The sequence below is a fragment of the Embiotoca jacksoni genome, unplaced genomic scaffold (genome assembly GCF_022577435.1).
Source record: "Embiotoca jacksoni isolate LCO1_2020_lvr unplaced genomic scaffold, fEmbJac1.0.p SCAF_1, whole genome shotgun sequence".
In the NCBI taxonomy this organism is placed as follows: Eukaryota; Metazoa; Chordata; class Actinopteri; family Embiotocidae; genus Embiotoca; species Embiotoca jacksoni.
In genome coordinates, this window is record NW_027185229.1 from 6,654,542 (window position 1) to 6,674,520 (window position 19,979).

At 42.1% G+C, this 19,979-nt stretch overlaps 1 protein-coding gene across 3 annotated transcripts in view; it reads right to left on the reverse strand.

Annotated features, from left to right (window-relative positions):
* Window positions 1-19,373, reverse strand: part of LOC138203485 (paxillin-like) — a 34,204-nt gene extending 14,831 nt beyond the window's left edge. For 2 of the 3 annotated variants that reach the window (XM_069158384.1, XM_069158392.1), the window contains exons 1-4: window positions 19,149-19,373; window positions 675-856; window positions 449-534; window positions 54-193 (exon numbers count right to left, since the gene is read on the reverse strand). In XM_069158384.1, the coding sequence (XP_069014485.1) occupies window positions 54-193; window positions 449-534; window positions 675-856; window positions 19,149-19,161 (421 nt within the window). In that variant the 5' untranslated portion in view covers window positions 19,162-19,373. The remainder of the gene's footprint in view (window positions 1-53; window positions 194-448; window positions 535-674; window positions 857-19,148) is intronic. The other variant, XM_069158401.1, reaches the window with a different exon arrangement.
* Window positions 19,374-19,979: the final 606 nt, after the last annotated feature.

Below are 19,979 nucleotides of genomic sequence, written 5' to 3' on the forward strand. Positions count from 1 at the left end.
CCTTCAGAGAAACATGAGAGGTTCATAAACTGTAAAGTAATCTCCGTATGGACCTTCTGTGGGGAAAGCCGGGGTGCTTTGCTGGACGGCGTTTAGCTCCAACAGCAGGCGGTCCAGCTCAGACAGGTTGCTGCCCAACGATGAGTTCATGGCAATAGCTGATGACTCACTGCTCTTCTGCTTGTTAGGGAAACTGTGCAGAGGACAGGAGAACAACCAATATTTATCACTAACCTTTTTTTTAAAACCAGCTTCATTTGTAGAATGTTTTAAGCTCAACGCCGAGTCAAAAAACTAAATCAGATCAAGGATTTCCGGTCAAATGTTTTCAGATGAGTGTCAAATTCTCGTCCGAAATATTTTTTGAAAACTTATCTATTTATTTCCAAAGAGATATGGTCAGATGTTAATATACAGTTCTATATATGTATATGCCCTCTGGTCTAACCTGTATACGTGGTCCTCTTCACCAATGGGTTGGCTTGGACTGCTGCTGTCTTTGGACCAGGGACTTCTCTGAGCTGAGCTGAACGACTGAAGAGAGGAAGTAGAGTCACTATTCAGAGAACAAACTGATGTATACTTTCATTCACGAGTAAATCAAACAATGTTTTAATAGAATGATCCATGTACAATCTGTCAAACACAGTGACTCACACTGTGCATGCATTTACCTCTGTTTCATCTAGTCCATTCAGAGTTCGCTCTGGCTGAGTGGGTGGGACTTGGGGCGGAGAGCAGGGGTCTTGCTGGGTCTGACCTCCAACAGGGAAGGAGTAGGCGGTCTCGTCAGACAGGAAAAGTGGGTGCTTGGAAATGTGGGATGTTGTGGACTCAAGGTCCGCCAACAACGCATCTATGGAAAAACAAAACAGACTGATGAGCAAAACTGTTAAAACTCAACTGTAATCCGGTTAGGTTAGGTTAGGTTAGGTAGTTACTTTATTAATCCCCGAGGGGAAATTTTTTCGCCACAGCAGCATACAGGAAGCAATAAGATAATAATAGAATAATAGAAAAGCAATAAAATAGCAGTAAAAAAATATAAAATGCACAGTATATACAGTACAGTATATATCTATATATATTATATACAATTATTTGATTACAGCTGATTACAGTTTATAATCCAATTTTTGCTGCTCAATAATCTCTGCTTTGTTGTATTGGAAGACATCCTTGGTGTTTTGAAAGTCGTCAAGAAATAAAAAATAGTATTCATTACTAGACTGTATCATCACAGCTCTGAGGATTATTTGTGAGTTATAATCTTTAAAAATGTGATGATATAGTCGAATAATTAATAATGATTTTTATTTTTGAGTTGGGTGATATGACAATATGACAGACTTTGCTCAACCATTTCTACAGATGTTGCTATTTTTTTTAGCAAATGAAAGCCGAGTTTTTGAGGCATTGTTAGATTTACAGGATTTTTGCATCAATGTGATGAGGTACCATGAATGTATTAGCCTAAAACCGACATTCCCATCTGGTTATCTTGTCTACACAGATTCATAGTTTCTAAGTTGAATTTCCAGAAAATGTGTTACATCACGTAAAAAGAAAACTCTGTAAACCATAATAGACTTGATCTGTATCATCCAAACCCTAATAAAAACATCACCATGAACCTCTAGTAGAAACTTTTGTTTTCCTTACACCAGCACCAAATAACGACTGCTTCTTTCGCAACCTGTCAAAAACCCATGTGCATTGACATCAGACGAGGGGGAGTTGTAAAAGTTGAATCATGCAGGCTGTCAGAGCCGCTCCTTTGGTTACTCATTGACACTCTCCAGCCTACAGCCTTGAAATGTTTTAAATCCAAGTCACAGTCAAATCTGCACGCAGGCATACATGCTAAAGTTGACCATTTACAACGGCGAGAGCGAAAGTCTCTGAGTGAGGGGGTTGTTTGGGATTCAGAGCAGAAAACGGGCCAAGAAAACAACTAGCCTACTAATTTAGCAGTCCTAACAAGTAGGTAGAAGGGACACATAACATTAAAGGGGATTTAATGAAGAGCACAGGCTCTATTACTGAACACTTATTTTAGCACACTCACTCACCAGAGCAGAGTTTAGTTTATCTTGCTGAATTTCACAAGTCCTAATAAATAACACCCTGAATTTAATAACAAACTTGATCAAACAAAGTTTTTGTATAATTAAGACAGTATCTATAAACATCTAGTGCTCATACATGACGGCAGTTTAACACCATATTTAGGACAAGGAAAGACTCTGGTGTCACAAATATTAAGTTAGTAAATGGACATAAACTTGAAGTATAAATAACCAATATTTAGGTATGCATTATTCTGTATTGTTCCAAAGCCAACTGGCAGGTATCCAAACTGAGGATTATATTAAATAAGAAATTGTAGTAAGATTGCAGAGGTATGTACAACAGCAAACTCTGAGGCCCCATCCTAAAATTAAACACTGTACCAAGAGAGAAACTCATAGCTAAAGTAACACGGAGCTGAAACGTACCTTAGTAAAAGACAGAGCAGAGAACCCAGGGAAGTGAAGAGGAGATAATACAGAGAAAGGTGAAGCAAAAGAGGAAGAGTGCAACCTAAACACACTGTCTGCCAGGCAGGAACCGCCTTTCTTAACTCTACCATCAGCATAAATGAAGAACAAGAGACAGGGGGGGGGGTCACCGAGAGCGGAGGAGAGGGTCAGGGCCGAGAGGGGAAGGAGGGGTTAAAATTAATGGCAGGGTGAGGGGGTGGGGTAGGGGGGGTAGGGTCACTCCTCCACTGCTATCCAGCTCCAAACTCACTGCCTTAAGAGTAAGAGATACTACTCACGCAAATGATGGACCACTGAAAACGTCTGGAAGGCAAAAGCTGTCCAAGTTTATCAGGCTGAGCACGTTAACGGAGGATGAAGGCAAAGACAACGTAGGTAAAATGAGGAAAGTTGAGAGCAATCAGAGCTCTTATCAACAGAGGCATGCTCAGCTCAGGGAGTGGTATCACACAGGTATATAAGGGGTATAATCAGCCCCTCCTTCACGCTGTTAGCTCAGAGCTTTGCTTACTCATGACTCACACTCATTCCACTGCATTTTAATGCCACATGTTATATTTAGTCTTGTGAGTACAGTCCTATTATTAAGATGTGTTATTTTGAACAGAAATCTAATTACAAACCTGAAAATGAACGCTAGGTGTACCATCGTATCCTCACCGCAGTGGGAACTTGGACTGCAAAGTTTTCCAGACAGAGAGGAGACACGGCAGAAGCTGAGCCAGATCAACACCAGATCCACCTGGACCAGCTTAGCATTAGCATGGTTAGCATGGCTAACATGCCAGGTAACTGGGTTTCACAAGCAGAGGGACTCCTCTCTGGACGCAGAAGCCTGAGTACATTCCTGAGAGTTTCATTATGGCTGCAGCAGAGCGCACTGTTTACACCACTTTGTGTGTAAAAAAAAAAAAAAAAAAAGCACACGCCCATAAAAGTGAAGAGGCAGAAACAACGGTCAATCTTTATGGTGCCTACTAAGTGTGGTGTGTTATAAAACCTACAATTAAAATACATTTTAAAACAACAGGTGCACCTCACACTCAACACTACAGCTCAATTGCTGGTACATTAGAAGGTCAACAGGGCTGTGAACTAAGAGGTTTCCTGTGTCAAAAACATAGAGCTTAAGACTTCTTCTTTATAACTCTTCCCCTGTTGCAGCTGAATTTTTTTGTCATGACAATACGGAAAGAAATTGTAATCCGGGTGCACGTTTTAGGTAACAGTCCACCAGATTGCTGATCCTTGGCCATCACTTCTATATGTTTTACAGATGTGCACATTCAGAAGTACAAACTAAAAAAACAAACTAGATCAGAGCAAGTGAAAACAGGCCAAAACATAATTTAGACTTCATCAGATAGTTATCTGACATACTGCATAAATAAATAGTAAAAATATCGGTGGGGCTCAGAACATATCTGTTACTGATGTCAGAACAAAGTTTTATTGCAGCTGGTAGAGAGCTGAGTGTACAGATGTTAGTCCAGATGGTTTACACAAGAGATGTTAATCAACTTAGCTTTGGAGCTGAACTGGATTTAACCCTGCTTATGAAGAATCTGCTGCTCCAAAATACAGTTACTGCTCAAACATGAACCTCCAGGCGACATAAAACACGTACGCTTCCCGGCATTGGTCTGTGTCAGTGTACCGTCTTTAATGTCTGAGAGGCCGTCTCTCAAGACAAAATCAACAGCTCATTTCCCTCGACAATGCGGTTAGAGGACAATCCTAATTAACAGGATATAGTGCAGTTGTGTCAGGGTTGCCTTTGTTTGCTGAACGCAGCGTGCTTGGCATGCTCTGACCCATCCACCAGCTACACAAACACACAGAGGTGTGTCAGCCTCGTCTGCCAAGGAAGCATACCATGACACACAGCACACAGCTCAGACTAATTCCCCGGTGACCAAAAATGGAACTGCAGTAAAATGAGGAACTCATGAGACAGGAGGACTAAATCTTAAAATGAACCTCCTGAATCACTCTTATCTTTTGTGCAGAGCGGCAGAGAGATCCTCCTATTTTTTTTATATCTTTTTGGTAAGAGCAAGTCGAGAAAACTCCCATTAATTAATTCCACATGGGATAAAACTTTTGTTTTATAAGTGTTGTACGAGAAAAGTTATGGAAACTTCCTGGGAAGCAGGAGGTTGCAGACAGGAGCAGACAGATCTGCTCCTCTTCACCTGAAGAAAAAATAGGCCACATACTCGGTAGATCTCACCAACTGTGAACATCAATTAAACACAGTCGTCCCTCTTTTTTAACAGCAAATGAACACAGAAAAACAAGCGGCACTCGGTCAGCTTCTGTGTCCACAATGTTAAACGTGACATGACAGGGCACAGCTGGGCTCAAACATCCAGGAACAATCCAGGAACGGAGGTGGGAGTGTCGAGAGAGACAGAGATAGCGAGTGGAACTGGGAAGTGTGTGCGGCGCGCGGCAGGCAAATCCTCAGAGAAAAAAATGTGGGTTGACGTAGATTAAGGAGACTCCCTTCCTCCCAGATGAATGGTGTGCATTTTAATTACACGAACATGGCTTCACATGGGGCTCATTACAGGAAGAGAAGAGAGAGAGGGAGATAAAAAGAGGGGACTGGGGTGGCAGAAGAAGGGATGAAAAAGACAGGAAGGAAGGGGGAGGGAGGATATGGAAAGGAAACAATTTGAAGTATGTTGACAGTGAAAGGATCAGGGTATAATTGGAAAATCAATTAGTCAAAGCGGTCAAAGAGCACGACTCTCACTCCTCATAGTTTTGATCACTATACGAGTCCTGGATGTCAACAGAGGCAAGCCTCCATTATCCCTGACAGGACATCCTTCCTGCCTGACATCCTGCACCCATCAGTGCTGACTGCTGCACAGAGTGAATCAATGCTGTCCACAACTCAACACATCTACTCCTGTTATTTAGCCCGGCTGCTTGCGATTCATTTCAGGGAATCACTTCTATCAAATGTAACGTAACCAAACTTAGCATTTAAGCGCCTGCAGGGGGTGATGGTGAGTTGTGTGTGTGAGAGCACTGTGCTTGCGGCTTTTTTTCTTCTCAGACAGGAAAAGGCTTTATCTGTGAGGTTCATAAATGCCAAGGCGTTTACGGAGATCCGAGCTGACACACCAAAGTGAGACTAACGTTGAATATCTGCCGCGAGATGCTGCCTGTGCAGCAAGTTTACCCGTGTTCCCTGACCTCCTTTTCCACATCCCCCCTTATTCTCATTCCTTTCATTTCTTCCCCTCCAAATCTGATGTGTTGCAAGGTGCACGCAGGCTGATATGAATTCCTAACGTGCTGCAGCTCGTCTTCCATATATGAGAGGAAAGAGGGAGAGAAAAGCGAGGCAACAGCAGGCGAACAAGATGGTGTGATAAGAGAGAAAAGGAGGGACTAGAGGGAAGACAGAACAAAGAAAGTCAGCAAATATTCAAAGACAGAGTCGAGTGTTGAAATGTTTGAAAATGCAAAAACAAAAATCAAAACTATGGCAATAGTAAAGAAAAATCTACATTTCTGCTGGTGTGACATGAAGCGAGAGAACTTTCATTCTTCAGAGAGAGAGAGATGGCCTTTCAATGTGACACGAGCTGACAGACCATCAAAGAGAAGATGAATCCCAGTCTTAGCTTGTACGAGAAGGGAAAAAAAAAAAAAAAAAAAAAAAAAATCAGGACAAGATGGTCGCACATGCTCTTATGCATTACACCCCTGCAGGCTTGTGTTAGACAGCAGAAGGCCTGTGCCTCTGTTCATTTGGAGCGCTTCAGCGGGCACACGAGCGCAAAATTAAATCACACACACACACACACACACACACACACACACACACACACACACACACACACACACACACACACACACACACACAGGTGCAACAGTAGACAACAACATCGCATGCAGGTGCCTCTCTCAGCATGGCTGCTCACACATACCAGAGACAGGCAGAGGCATCCAGGCTCACTATAAATACTTTCCTGCCTGACCCTGACCCGTGGGAGAGGAGACATACAGTAGGTGATGGATGACCACGCCGGTCAAAGCAATAGTAGTGGAGCATTACAGACCACCCAACCAGCCTGCACTTGTAAATTACATTGGCTGTGCCATGTTATGCACCATTTCACTCTATAAAGAAGAGTCTGGTTGGAGTTTCCTTACGTCAAGATCAGTGAAGTGTTACAGATGCTATTATACATGGAAATGGAACTACAGCCCATAAGGGCAATTAAATCACAACACAAAAGAGCCATCGGTGTGTGTTGTTGCCGGAGCGCACCGAAATGAAATGAAGCTCAAACACCTTCTTTCAACCAAGTGAGGAAATAAAGTGTTCACAGTTCTCTTGATCTGGTTGAAATTAATTTCCATATTTTAAGTGCTTGAAGCGTATGTTCTGCAAGAGAGCCCAAAAAAACCAAATGGAATATTCAAGTTGTCACATTGACATTTAAGGTGTAGTGATTGATTGATTCACAACATCCTTGTTTTGATCCTCTACCATTTGCCCTGTTAGTTAATGCATTATGCATTAATACAAATACAGCATTTCCTATATTGGTTTCAAATTAAAAGCCTTCTAGGAATTAAGTAGACAAACCCTTGATTTCTTAACAAAGCTTTGAGGGATGTGTTCAGACTGAAATCAGACAATAACACTTTAGATGAGTAATCCTTACCAATCGCTCAAAAAAGCAGTATTATATAGTTGACTTTATGACACACGCGTCACTGGTGCGATCCACCATTTCAACAAATAGCACCAGACCTATGAAAACAACATCGACATGCGATTAAAAAGCCACACTCGAGCTCAGACAAAACTCTGCTACTCAAAATGCTAAGTAATGCAAACTCCCTCAATTCTGGAGCAAGTGATTCCTGTTGAAACACACTGTGAGTTGTATCCCTTTGACCTCAAACTGGCTTTAATAACTATTGTTAAATTATGAAAAATGAGACACTCCCTTCACCGTAGGAGGACGTGTGTGCACCGAGCAAGCAGACACACATTTCCAGCTTATGACAGAAAATATGACACAAAACATCCTCGTCGGTTTGCACCTATGACCACAACAGCAAAATAACAGAAAATTAATTGGAAAGTCTTTGAATATTGATTAATCATTTCAGTCATTTGATGGTGCCAGCTTTTCAAATGGCAGGTTTAGTTGTTTTTCTCACAGTGTTGGTCGAATGAAAGAAGTAATCAAAATATATGTGGGACACCAACATTAATCATCACTATGTACTGGCATTTTACAGATAAAACAATGTATTAGTTAATTGAAAAAATAATCAAATAATGAATAAATAATCTAAATCATATCACTATACTTGTATTCCTCTCACTCAATATAGTTCCTGTAATGACAAATGCTACAAAATAAAGCGCCTGCTCTCAGTGTCGAGCCTAAACCCATCTTCATATCGGAATATAATCAATATGTTTATACTGACAATGGATATCATGATTGTTTCCTTCAGCTCTATAAACCTTCATAGACACTTTCAGCTTTGATTCAGAGGTCGATTTGCGAGCACTACTTACAGACAGATTGCAAATTGTGCCTTCATCTCGTTTCACAAATGATTGTCATTCTTAAATTACTGATAAATGTGCGACTTCCTTTGTGCCCTTCCGTGCTCGTGTTGCAAATCTCTCTTTTGATAAGTTACAAGTGCCAAAATGAACCCAAGAGAAAATGATCTCATGCTGCAAGTCACAGTTTGCATGTTGCACATTTCATGAAAGGGGCCTCGGGCAGCAACTTCACTGTTTCGCTTCACTCTCTTCTGCTCTCATCGCAACATTTTCAGATTCAGCAGACAGCTAATTTTCTGCATGGAATTTTACCCCCAATACACTACCTGCCCAGCACTGGGGGATAAAGTTAGTAAATGACTAGTGAACATAGCAAAGCATCATAAAAGTCAGTTATTTCCCACAGGAGTTAGAGGAGACCAAACCAGAGCTAAAAGGAGAGCGAATGTAACATTGATCTGGTAAGACTCCAAATAAATGAAAACTTAGCTGCCGCTGGATGTAAAAACAAGCAACTGTTTACCATATAAAGAGCTGCCAGTAAACAGCCACAACATCACTCATAGGAATAATCTGACATTTTGTGAAAAACATATGCTTATTCTCTTTCTTGTTGAGTGTTAGAAACCATTCTTATGTCTGCAAGGAGGCGTTTAGCCAACCTTTGCATGACTGCAGACCAGGAGAAAAAAAGCTCAGACAGCTCTTTGAATAAACTTTTTCTCAAAATGATGACAGTACTTGTCTTCCTCGAAGGGTGCAGCCACACCAACAAAGTTACAGTTGACTGCAGAAAAAGTTTGACATCTCATGCCTGTTCACTTCCACTGAAAGAGTTGCACCCAGTCAGCTTCCTGAACAGTCTGCTATCCTTCAAATCGGTGTTTGACCTCAACAAACCGACGTGTATATAAAAGCTGCAGTCTAAAAGGTATCAAAGTCATGTTCAGATATTCTCCCATAGTTTGCAGGTCAAACCAATAAAACCTAAATAATGACAAAAAAAAACCCCTGCATTTTACTGAGTAACTTTTACAGCATTATCTGTATCTGTCATCTTTGATGGTGATTCTATTTCTGCTCTTTGTCGAAGGTTTTCTTCATGCATGCTTCATTTCCTTTAGATTTTTCTGCTGTTCAACCACTGCAGCATTATTATACATTTTTTGGAACGTAATTATTGTTTCTTTGTTTTTCTTACGCTCTGTACTACTGCTGCAAGAGTGTGACGGCAATCCGTGGTGTTTGAATTTCTCCTAAATGTTACTTTTGTCACATTTTTGTGTTGTCATTTTCATCATCTTTTGTGGTTATGAATGGGCACATTCCACTTCCTCTCCTGTCTGCATTCAAGTGCCTACCGATGATGCTCTTTGATGCTTTTTCTAATATGTTTTTCTGTATTTCTGCTGCTTTTGTTGTTCTTTTGTGGCATGTCAGTCAAGGCTGTACTGTTTTTTTCTTCTACTACCCACTGGGGGATAATAATACCCTGAATGAGATGATTTCACTTGAAAGAAGAGTAAAATTATTAATTAAAGGATTTTTGAATGTATAAATAATGTATAAGTCTCTACATATGCCTAAAAGAAGTGAAGGAAAAAAAGGAGATGAGAATATCTGCATCTAAAATAATACCATCTTTCCATCCCTCTTGCAGTTTCCTACCTACCTCCCCTCTTATTTTACCCCCCAGTCACAGGCTCACAGGGGAAGCCATAGTTGGTTTGTGGCGCTAAAGCTTTACACATTGCCCCTTTGGTTATTTTGGGCCTCCGTGTGCGTGCAAAAGTGGTGAAAGCACTTTAAAATTACTTCAATGGAATTGCGGAGTCATTTGTTCAAGACGATAAAAAAAAAAAAAAAAAAAAAAAAAAAAAATTAAAATGCTCTTTTTTCTTTTTTTTCAGTGTTTTGTTGATTTGCACACATCAGGAAAATAGGCACTGATATTTAACTGAAACTAACTTCTAAGAACAAGAAATGTTTAACACAATTTTCCTGAATGTCAGTGAAGAGCAAGTCATTCATCCAGATTTTATAATGGTGACAGGAAGTCAAACTATTTGATGGACTCTTTTATTACAGAACTGTTGCTGTGAAATTCATCCAAACACCTTCTTCAGTTCTACCGCCATATAGAAAATCCGCAGCATTAGTCCCTGAGGTGAAGCCACTCCATCTATTGAACGAGGATGTAATTGAGGGCACACTACAGTTTCCCTTTCTAGAGGGTAACAAAAGTGGTGCACTGTCTAGGTGATTTGTGTATTACCATGCTATTATCCCAATTTTCCATATTTATACACAGTGCGTTCCATAAATGGAGATTATTTGGGCCAGGCAGATAAAATCATCCAAATTCAAATTAGGTAAATCTATCACCAGAAGGCCTTATTTCACTGTTTTCAATTTTTTTTTTTTTTTTTTACCACACACCTGTCTGAGTTGAGTTCAGAGTTCAACATGTGGGAAACATTGATACACAAATATAAATAAATAACTTCCAATCTATTGTTATTTTTAATCTTTTTTTTTTTAAATAATTAATATAATTTTTCTCTGATGCATGTAAAAACTATATGATGCATTAGAATGTGTTTAGGATAAATGTGCTGTATGGACAGTGTTTCAATCTCTGATATAATTGCAACTTGGAAATACAACTCGCATCTACCAAATACCAGTCATGTTATTTAAGACTGAAATGTACTAACTAGTTAAAGTTTGCAGAAAATTATTATTATGTGGAATTAATTAATTTCTGTGTCTCTGCAGCTCTACTTAGGAACAAAGGTGCTTTGAGCAACATACTGATGTCAGCATCCTCACAGATACAATAATAAGAAACTGATGTTATGAAGACAGTTTTACTGTGAGTTTAACTGAAATGATAAAGGCTGTGAGATGCAGAGAGACAAACTACTATATCAACTCTGTTTTGCATTGGTTTATAACTGTCAGTACGAAGACGCCGATAAGGAGCAGAAAATACTAGAGATGGTTGGCTGACTGGCTGGTGGGACCAAGGGATGGGCAATTTCCACTTCTCCTAATCAGTCCTGTCTGGTTCTGTCTTCTGTGGTTGAAGTAGGTCACAGCACCAGAGACAAGCAGCTCTTTGTCCCCCGCCAGCAGGACAAGGACAGAGGGAAGAGGATGGAGAGGAGGGTTAGTGAGGGCCAAATCATTTCACTGGAAAACAATCAGCTCCAAGCCAATGCCAGATCTGTCTGTGTGTGTGTGTGTGTGTGTGTGTGTGTGTGTGTGTGTGTGTGTGTGTGTGTGTGTGTGTGTGTGTGTGTGTGTGTGTGTGTGTGTGTGTGTGTGTGTGTGTGTGTGTGTGTGTGTGTGTGTGTGTGTGTGTGTAAACTCTTGTTAAGCCAACACCCTTTCAAACCTGTGGTGTTATAATCCCAGCATCAATGCTGTCGTTAACTCCAATGGGCTTCCTCAGTGATCCTCTTTAAACAAGCCAGATTCTGATTGTAAAGCAATCTGACACACAAACACACACTCATGCTCACTTTCACTCATATTTTGCACACCCACTTCTCCTCCAGCCTCCTAACTTTCCAATTCATCAAAGGCTCGCATTGTGGCGGATTTAATAGGGCAATACCAGCAGAGTGTTAGTGACAATTTAAATCCGAGGAGGCAAGAGAGGAAACGCTCATATTTCCTAATAAAACAGCAGTGTGTTATCGAAGCCTGCAGCCACACCAACCACACAACCGCTTAGAAAAATGACATTTAGGAGCCAATTAAGGGAATGCCTGAAAAAAGCATGTAGGTGCTTTTGAAAGGCCATCTGATACTGAGACAGCTGTAATTGTGATTCATTATAGTGAAGCGTAGGAGCACAATCTTCACAGCAGTAAGGAGAGTTTTGAAACCCAGTGGTTCCTCCTGGTGCGACAAATCAAATTATGCAATTACTGTGGCATTGTTATTTTCCATGCAAACTGTTGTAGCAGCTGCTCTCTCGCTCGCGTCACAGGATCTGCAGCGTCGCATCAACTGAGCTGTCAGTCACTGACAGACTGGCAGCGATAAGAGTCTGACAACAAAGTCAGCGGGGAGCACAAATCATTGGAGCACAGCGGGATGCAGGAAGGCAGATTACAACTTTAGACGCATTCGCACACGTACAGTGTGTGTGTATGTATATATATATATATATATATATATCATACCAAATGTGTTAAACTGCTCCTCACTTTCTCCTCATTTCGCTTCATTACTTCCCTGACAAGACAACAGCGAAACAGGACGGCCTTAAATTAAGGAAACTAAGTCCACAAGTTAGTATGACTAACACAAGGTCTGAGGGCTACTAGGATGAGGCCTCATGACTGCCACCACCACAGAGAGTTTACTACAGGCACTTCCTGTCATGAAACAGGTGTCGAGCTGGATGAGGAGCTGCCCAATCAAACAGGCTCAGTGAGCTTAGCTGACAAACAGCAGGAACGAGGGCACAGGAAGGAACTACACTGTAGGACTTGTGGTTAGCTAAAAATTAGAATGGAGAGATTTTGCTGGCACCCTCGCCCTCCCCCTCCTCCAGCCTAAATATGTTTTTTTTGGCTTGAGGGACTCTTCCCACACAAACCCTGCTTCTAAAAACCTACAGTAGCTGCTGGAGCATCGACCCTGCAGGCTGCTGGTACACTGCACTGAGCCCATGAGGGATGACATGATGGTTGGCTGAGTGTCGCGCTGTCGATGCTTAGTCAGCTTCCCATTCAGAGCTGTCTGTCCACACCAGCAGTATGTAATCAGGAGCGTGTATGAGCTTTATTGTGAGTGAGTGAGTGAGTCTGTCTGTCTCTGTGTGTGTGTGTGTGTGTGTGTGTGTGTGTGTGTGTGTGCGTGCGTGCGTGCGTGCGTGCGTGCGTGCGTGCGTACGGCATATGTTTCAAAGCCCTGCAGCGTTTTGATTTTAAACTCAGACAGATGGACAAACCCTGGAGGAGGTACAAGAGATTGTCTCAAACCTACACAGACTGTGTGTGATTAATGTGCACGTGTCCAACAGGAAAGAGTCATCATCCACCGTATAGGCTTGTTCCCTGTTGCATTAAGCCAAGGGTCACAGAGGACATCAGGTTTTTTTTTGTTTTGTTTTTTTTGTCTTTTCCGCTTTAGTGAAGAGGAAGTTAACTGCTGGGGATTTTAGATTTTCCACGTTAAACATTGTTCAAATGATTTACATTTTGCACTTAAAAGCCTGAGGAGGTCATATTTAAAAAGAAAAGTCATCATTGAAGCATTAAAAGAAGACATAGTCTGACTTTTTGTCCACAGAAAGGCAACTTGTTATGACCTCCATTCCAGGTAAATGTGGCCCAAATTTGCTGTGTAAATATATTGAAGGTAGACCCCAGGTTAACTTGGAAACTATTGGAGCAGCCTTTAACCAATCGGCATTGACCATCATATACCCGCTGTAGTGCACCAAAACTCGACCTTCAGCTAGCTTAGCTTAGCACAAAGACTGGAATAAGGTGGAGGCAGCTCGTCTGGCTTTGTCCTGAATTACAAAATCCACCTACCAGCACTTCTAAAGATCATTGATCAATATATGGTTGTATGAAGACTATTCCTTTAAAGTATCTCTTAGGAACACACAAGGAAAATGTTTATTATGCTAACAAAGCATCAAATTCAGAAATGTAATTTATGCACTTTCAAATGTATCTGTTCCACTTTTCGACACACATGAATTATTATACTACCAGGCAAACCAGAGTAGTTACCTTTCTGATGCATCACAATTAAAACTGGAACTACAAAGGACTGAAACCAAGTGAGTGACGTGGACATGGGAAAAGAGGTTATTCCTCAAACTGTAAAAGACACCCGTGTCACAGTCTGACAAACGTTCACGTGAAAGCCGTGTGATGCGTCTTTTGGTCTATAAACAATGAACCAACCTAAATTTAGACTCAACTGAGTATCTAGGCTACATCAGATCTCATTTGGACTTAGTAAAGAAGTACTCTGCCCACGCCCACTCCCTGAGTGACATTTCCAACGCTGCAGCTGCTGCACTGACGCGGCCCAGGGGAATCACTTCCCTTCAAATAATGCCTCCAAAGCGACAGTGAAATAAATCAATGCGGGAGAAACACAGCAGTTAGTGTGTTAGCAGACATGAAAATGGAAATACTGAACGGCGCGGTGCATCAAAGTCAGCAAAATGAAGTTAACTATTTGACATTCATGTCTTGTTGGTGCAGGCCCGGAGCAGCGAAGCACGGAGCCACGCTTGGCAGCGCTGATAGCTGAGGAGGGGAGGTCAGTGAAAGTTTGCCTCAGAACACGAAACAGAACCTTTACTGCAAAGACAGCACAAATAAAAGGAGACGCAAACAATACAAATATAACATTAAAACTGCAAGCAGTGATGTACAGGCCCTCGCACTCCGGCGTGCCGCCTCCCCGAAGCCGTCCCCCTGAAGCTGTCTCCCCGAAGCCGTCTCCCCGACGTGCAGTGCGCGAGGGACCGCGTATACCCACTTAAAGTTGCTATTTTTGTCTTGTTTCCTGTCTCCAGCAGGGGGCGCTGGCGATCCGTTTGGCCACGCCCACTCGCAAAACACATTTCAGATGTATCACCACGCCGGATGTATGTCACACGTTTTGTGAGGTTTCAAGCATCCCTTGACCTTAAACATCAACTTCCTGTGTCATGGCGTGCGAGCTGTTTGGCCACGCCCACTCGCAAAACACATATCACATGTATCGTCTCACCACGCCGGATGTATGTGACACGTTTCGTGAGGTTTCAAACATCCATTGACCTGAAACATCAACTTCCTGTGTCACGGCGAGACATCACACTTTGCCGCATTGTCACGGCGACGCCCACTGACAAAGTCGAACGAATGTCTCAATATATCATCAACTACATGTTTAGGTTATTGTGACCCGATTTTACGTTCATGGGATCAACCAGCTCGACGTAGAATGTGAAAGTATGAAAAGTGTAATTTCCAGTGGCCAACAGGGGGCGCTCTGACTATGAGCGAATATTACCACGCAGGGGTCTTCAGGCTGTTATTCATACCTGTGATGTTTGGAGAAGGTCAGTCCATGTACATAAGATTTAAAGCAACTCGTAGTTTCATGGCGAGATGCTCAAAATGGCCGCCACGCTACGGGCACACACATCGATGAAAACAAATTATTTATACAACTTTTAATCCCAAACATGTTTTCTATCCATAGAACCTAAATTCAAGTCGGTCAGACAAAATTCCTCGGAGGAGTTCGACAAAGTACAACGTGTATGAATCGCCCAAAATGGCAACTAAATTCAAAATGGTGGACTTCCTGTCGAGTTGACGTAACAGTGCAATGTAACTTTTTCGTGCGTCCAGGTGTGATACATGTGTATTTAATTTAATTTAATTAAATTGAATTTAGGTAAATGTGGCCGCCGGGGCATCTCTTTAGGGGGCACTCTCGAGCCCATTCTCGACTCCACTAGAATACGGAATTTTTCGCCGAGAGACATATGTGTATCCATTTTCATGAGTTTTTTAATATAAAGCTTCCAAAAAGGCAAATCACTTTACGTGAGGAGAAGAAGAAAGAGAAGAACGAGAACATTTTCACGAAATACAATAGGGCTTTCACACCGATGCTTGGGCCCTAATAAGAAAACAAAAGCTTGGGTGAAAAAAGGAGGAAGCTGATAATTGCTAGCGATCATGCTTTATGATCTGCCTTGATTCAAATCTTCCTACAAGGCTAATCTTCTCTCCTGCAAACTCAGCCAGCTTTAAACTGTCAATAGATTGCAGCCTGCAGTTTCCTATGTGGTTCACCACAGGAATGGTGGGGAGTGGGAAGAGAGAGGGTGGGGCAGTGCAGTGTTTAAGGAGGACACATTTTGGCTGAGGCCCAATCCCTGCATGTGGGCCTGATCCACCCGACTCCCTGCCTGAGATTAGCACTACTCTGCTCTCATGGCCAGCACTGAGAGGAAGCACAACAAAGTCCGGATCACAAGAAAAAAGGCTTTTAAAGGTGAAAGAGATCTTGCCTGTCAGGATCACCGCTTTCATGTGCATTGTGCTGCGATGATATGGGAACCGGAGAGACCGTTGCAAAGGAACAAAATTGAGGAAAAGAGAGAGAAAAAAAAAAAAAAAAAGATGTCCCCTGGTTGGTGAAAGGTTTCTCGGCGCTGCTGGCTCAGCACTTGAGAAAACTAACTCTCCTCTGCTAAAAATACCTGCAGGTTTCCTTGTCTTCTCTGGGGTCTGAGATAGACGGACGGATCCCCTCACTTCAACTCCACTGGTGGTGCTTCGTTAGATCCCCCACCGAATCTGAACCATTTAAAAAACTTTCAACAAATCTCATTTTCATAAACACGTGGAGGTCAAATCTCCCGACGAGGCTAGCGCTACACTCTTCCTGATGACAGAGCACGTCTGGCGTCTACATTTCTCTTTTTTTTTTTGTGCCATATTTTCACACGTCTCCACTCAAACAATGACAGAATTTACAGCCCTGTGATACGGTAATTACACTGGGTTGTGTAACGCTCCTTTTTTAAGCAGCTACTTTAAGGAAAGCCCTTCACCCGTGTAAGCCAAGAAGGTATCCATAAATATTGACTGGATATAGAGTGACCAATATTCTCGGTACACTCCCACCGCCATGACCTCAACCACAGAACTGGGTTTTGGGCCCTGAATAGTTACATCCAGGTGTTCTTAAGGATGGCGAAAAGCTAGAAAAGTGTATTTTTTTGCATCACTTTTTGAAATGTAATCAATAAAAATCAGTTTATTGTTTTATGACAAGTCCACCTGCACAGAGAGAGGAGGGAGGTGTGTGTGTGTGTGTGGGGGGGGGGGGGGGGGGGTAATACTTTATGGATGGCTTTTGGAAGACATTTATGATCTTTGACTTCACCAGTGCATTCTGGTGGGTTTTTTTTAGCACCCAATGAACTCGACTCCTTCAATGCATTTCACTGATGTCCTGCTAAACTTAACCTTACAGTCGCTGGGGGGAAAAGAAAAAAAACGCTCATAAAAACACTGATGCTGATTCTGCAGCGCTGTGTGCAAGCTGCATTACTTCAGAGTTTCCTGTCGGTTTATAATTGCGCTGCACATTTGTGTATCTCTGAGAGGGGTTTGCATGATTGTTTTTTTTAATTAGAGCCAGCTCAGCCAATATCAGGCTCTCTCTGTATTGATGAATGAGCTGCGCGATAAACCTGGATATGAAAACTTGTGTTTTTTGAGGGGATTCTGTGTTCTTTTTGGTCTAATTATTAAACCCCCAGTGAAGTTTACTGCGTCAATCAAGTGGCAACGCACCATGACGTCACCCACTGGTTTGTGAACTGAGGTTTTGTTTGACAATTCAGCCCCATCTTTATTTTTTTTTAAAGCCAGAAGTGAGCATAATTTGGACGAGAGGGTGGAGCCACAGAGGAGTGAAGGATTAATCTGACGGAGAGCCCGAGGACACTACAGCCACCTATGTATAACGGTAACCTGACTGCACCCAAGGCGTGTCAATCAAACAAGTCATGCCCCAAAACATACCTCTCTTTAAGGTTTACTGCGAACATCAAATTATTGATGGGAGTTTTTTTTTCCATTAAGAGCACCAGAACACCGATTAAAAAGATTGAGCTAATGACACAGGCTTTGTATTTTTTGAGAGAAGTTGACATCTTCTGAATGAGCGTCTTATGAAGCCAGAGGTATTTTGGGGGCCAGCCCCTAGTGGCCCTAAGTGGTATTACACTTCTGCTAAAGCTTCTCTTTTCAGACCCAGAAGCTACATCCAATTATATAAGCAGTCCATGGTTTTAATGTACTGATGTCATTTTGGGGGAAAACATTTTTTTTGTTGAACTGTAATTTAATCTGCTTCAGTGTTTGACAGCCACATTTGAGGATCACTGTTTAAAAAAAAAAGGTGTTTATATAAAGAATGTCAGCCAATAATTAGGGTAATTGCCAGAATTTTTTTGTATTCATTTAATCGAAATCAACCCCAAAAAGCCAGAATCAGTCAGGCTCTAGTTTGAATTATTCTACACTATTAAAAAAAAAAATCCCACAAGGTGAGCAATGATCTCATAATAACCACAACATGAAAAGCAAGGAGAAGATTGTTTGGCTCATGGCAAGAATTTTTAACATCCAAGTCAAACGAACTTTCACAAAGCGAAACTGGAGAACCAGGATATGCTGAGCTCTACACAACCTCTCCCTGCCACCACAACCTGCCCCACGGCTTTACATTTCCTGCTGTCACAAAGTGCACCAGCCGTAATTCACCGAGAAAACCTTCATCGCAGCAGGCAGAGCAACACAGCTCTCCTGGATCCGTATGTGAGAGCACAATACAGCAGAGATGTAACAGGAATCAAGCCTGTGGCAGAGAAATTGTTGTTTTAAAAGCACTACAGAGGTCCTGATAAAACAAACTCCCTTTAATGATTGTTGTCACGAGAGGTTTCACTAAAGCCACCGCTACTAATCTCACCTGCAGCAGGGGCAGTTATGTAACGCTGACATACACCAGGAGGGGCTCGACAGGTCACCGTCTCCTCAAATGTCAAATGATCAGAGGGGTGATTTTCTCATTTCTGGCAGGTCTGAGCTTGAAAAAGTTCCGCGAGCTCTGCACGAGTCTAACGCGGCTGATTAAGTGATGTAGAGGGGATTTAACTCGTCTAAAACACTGTCCACGCACCGAGCAGCTGGCTGTGTTTGTGTCCACGTTACAAATACCAGCTAATAAAGACAAAAATTAAATGCCTCCTCGTGTCAGGAGCACGCGGGGCCTTTCTGTCCATTTAACCTCGCGCTGCTCTCAGCTGAACCTGGTTAACTTAAACCCACCTGCGAACCCAAACACTGCCGACTCAAACACACTAACTGTAAAACCCTTCTTTTGGTTGGAGGCACCTCCGGCGTTAGCATTGTGTGTTCACGCTAGCGACACACTCTCCGCACGCGCTGCTTTAATGTTGCGTTCACGGCCAGCGAACTTACCTAAATCATCCATGTTGGCCGGAAATGGTTCCAATGCCGAGAACCGGGACCGGTCCTTCTCTCTGACGGTCACAGCTGGACTGCAAAGCGGCCGAATCCGCTCCTAATGCCAGATCTGCGCTCGCAGGTCTTCCGCGCTGAACGCAGCGAAGTTTTCAAGTCGCCCTGCTGCTCGACGAGTCTTAAACACACTCAGAAACAAACCCAGCTGCCCCCACAGGAGTCTCCAGCAGTTCACATCCAGCCCCCCTGCCAGCCCACCAGCCACAACACACAGGGACCAGTGACATCCACCGGCAGAAAGTGGAACTGAAGAGGAAGAGAGGCTGCACTGATGGAGAATTCCCATCACTACTCCATCCTACAGGGTACATCGAAGTAGTAGGATGTTTACTTACAATAATAAGACTGTTACTATAAATATATATATTTATATATTTTACAATTGATCTACCATGCCTTATCCTTAATGGTTTCCAAGCTGCACCAGTTGTTTGTCGACTTGTATATTGTCTAAGGTATTGGTTTTTATGTAGGATAGACATTCAAGGTTTGTACTGTATGTGGCTTTTCAATTTTTTTTCAAATTTCTTTTTTAATTTAATTTAATCAGTTTCTCCCTCCCACTTTGCCTGATTGTGTCTCTGAAGTCGTATCTTCTATCGCCTATCTATCTTATCACAGCTACTTCTGTTTAATCAAAGATCATTTAACACAGTTCACATTATGTTCAATAAAAACTTACAAGTTCTGTTTGCACAGATTCATCAGGAGTCTAACAACTGATGAACATTATTCTTTGTATGTGCTGTTCAGTTCAGTTAAATTTGC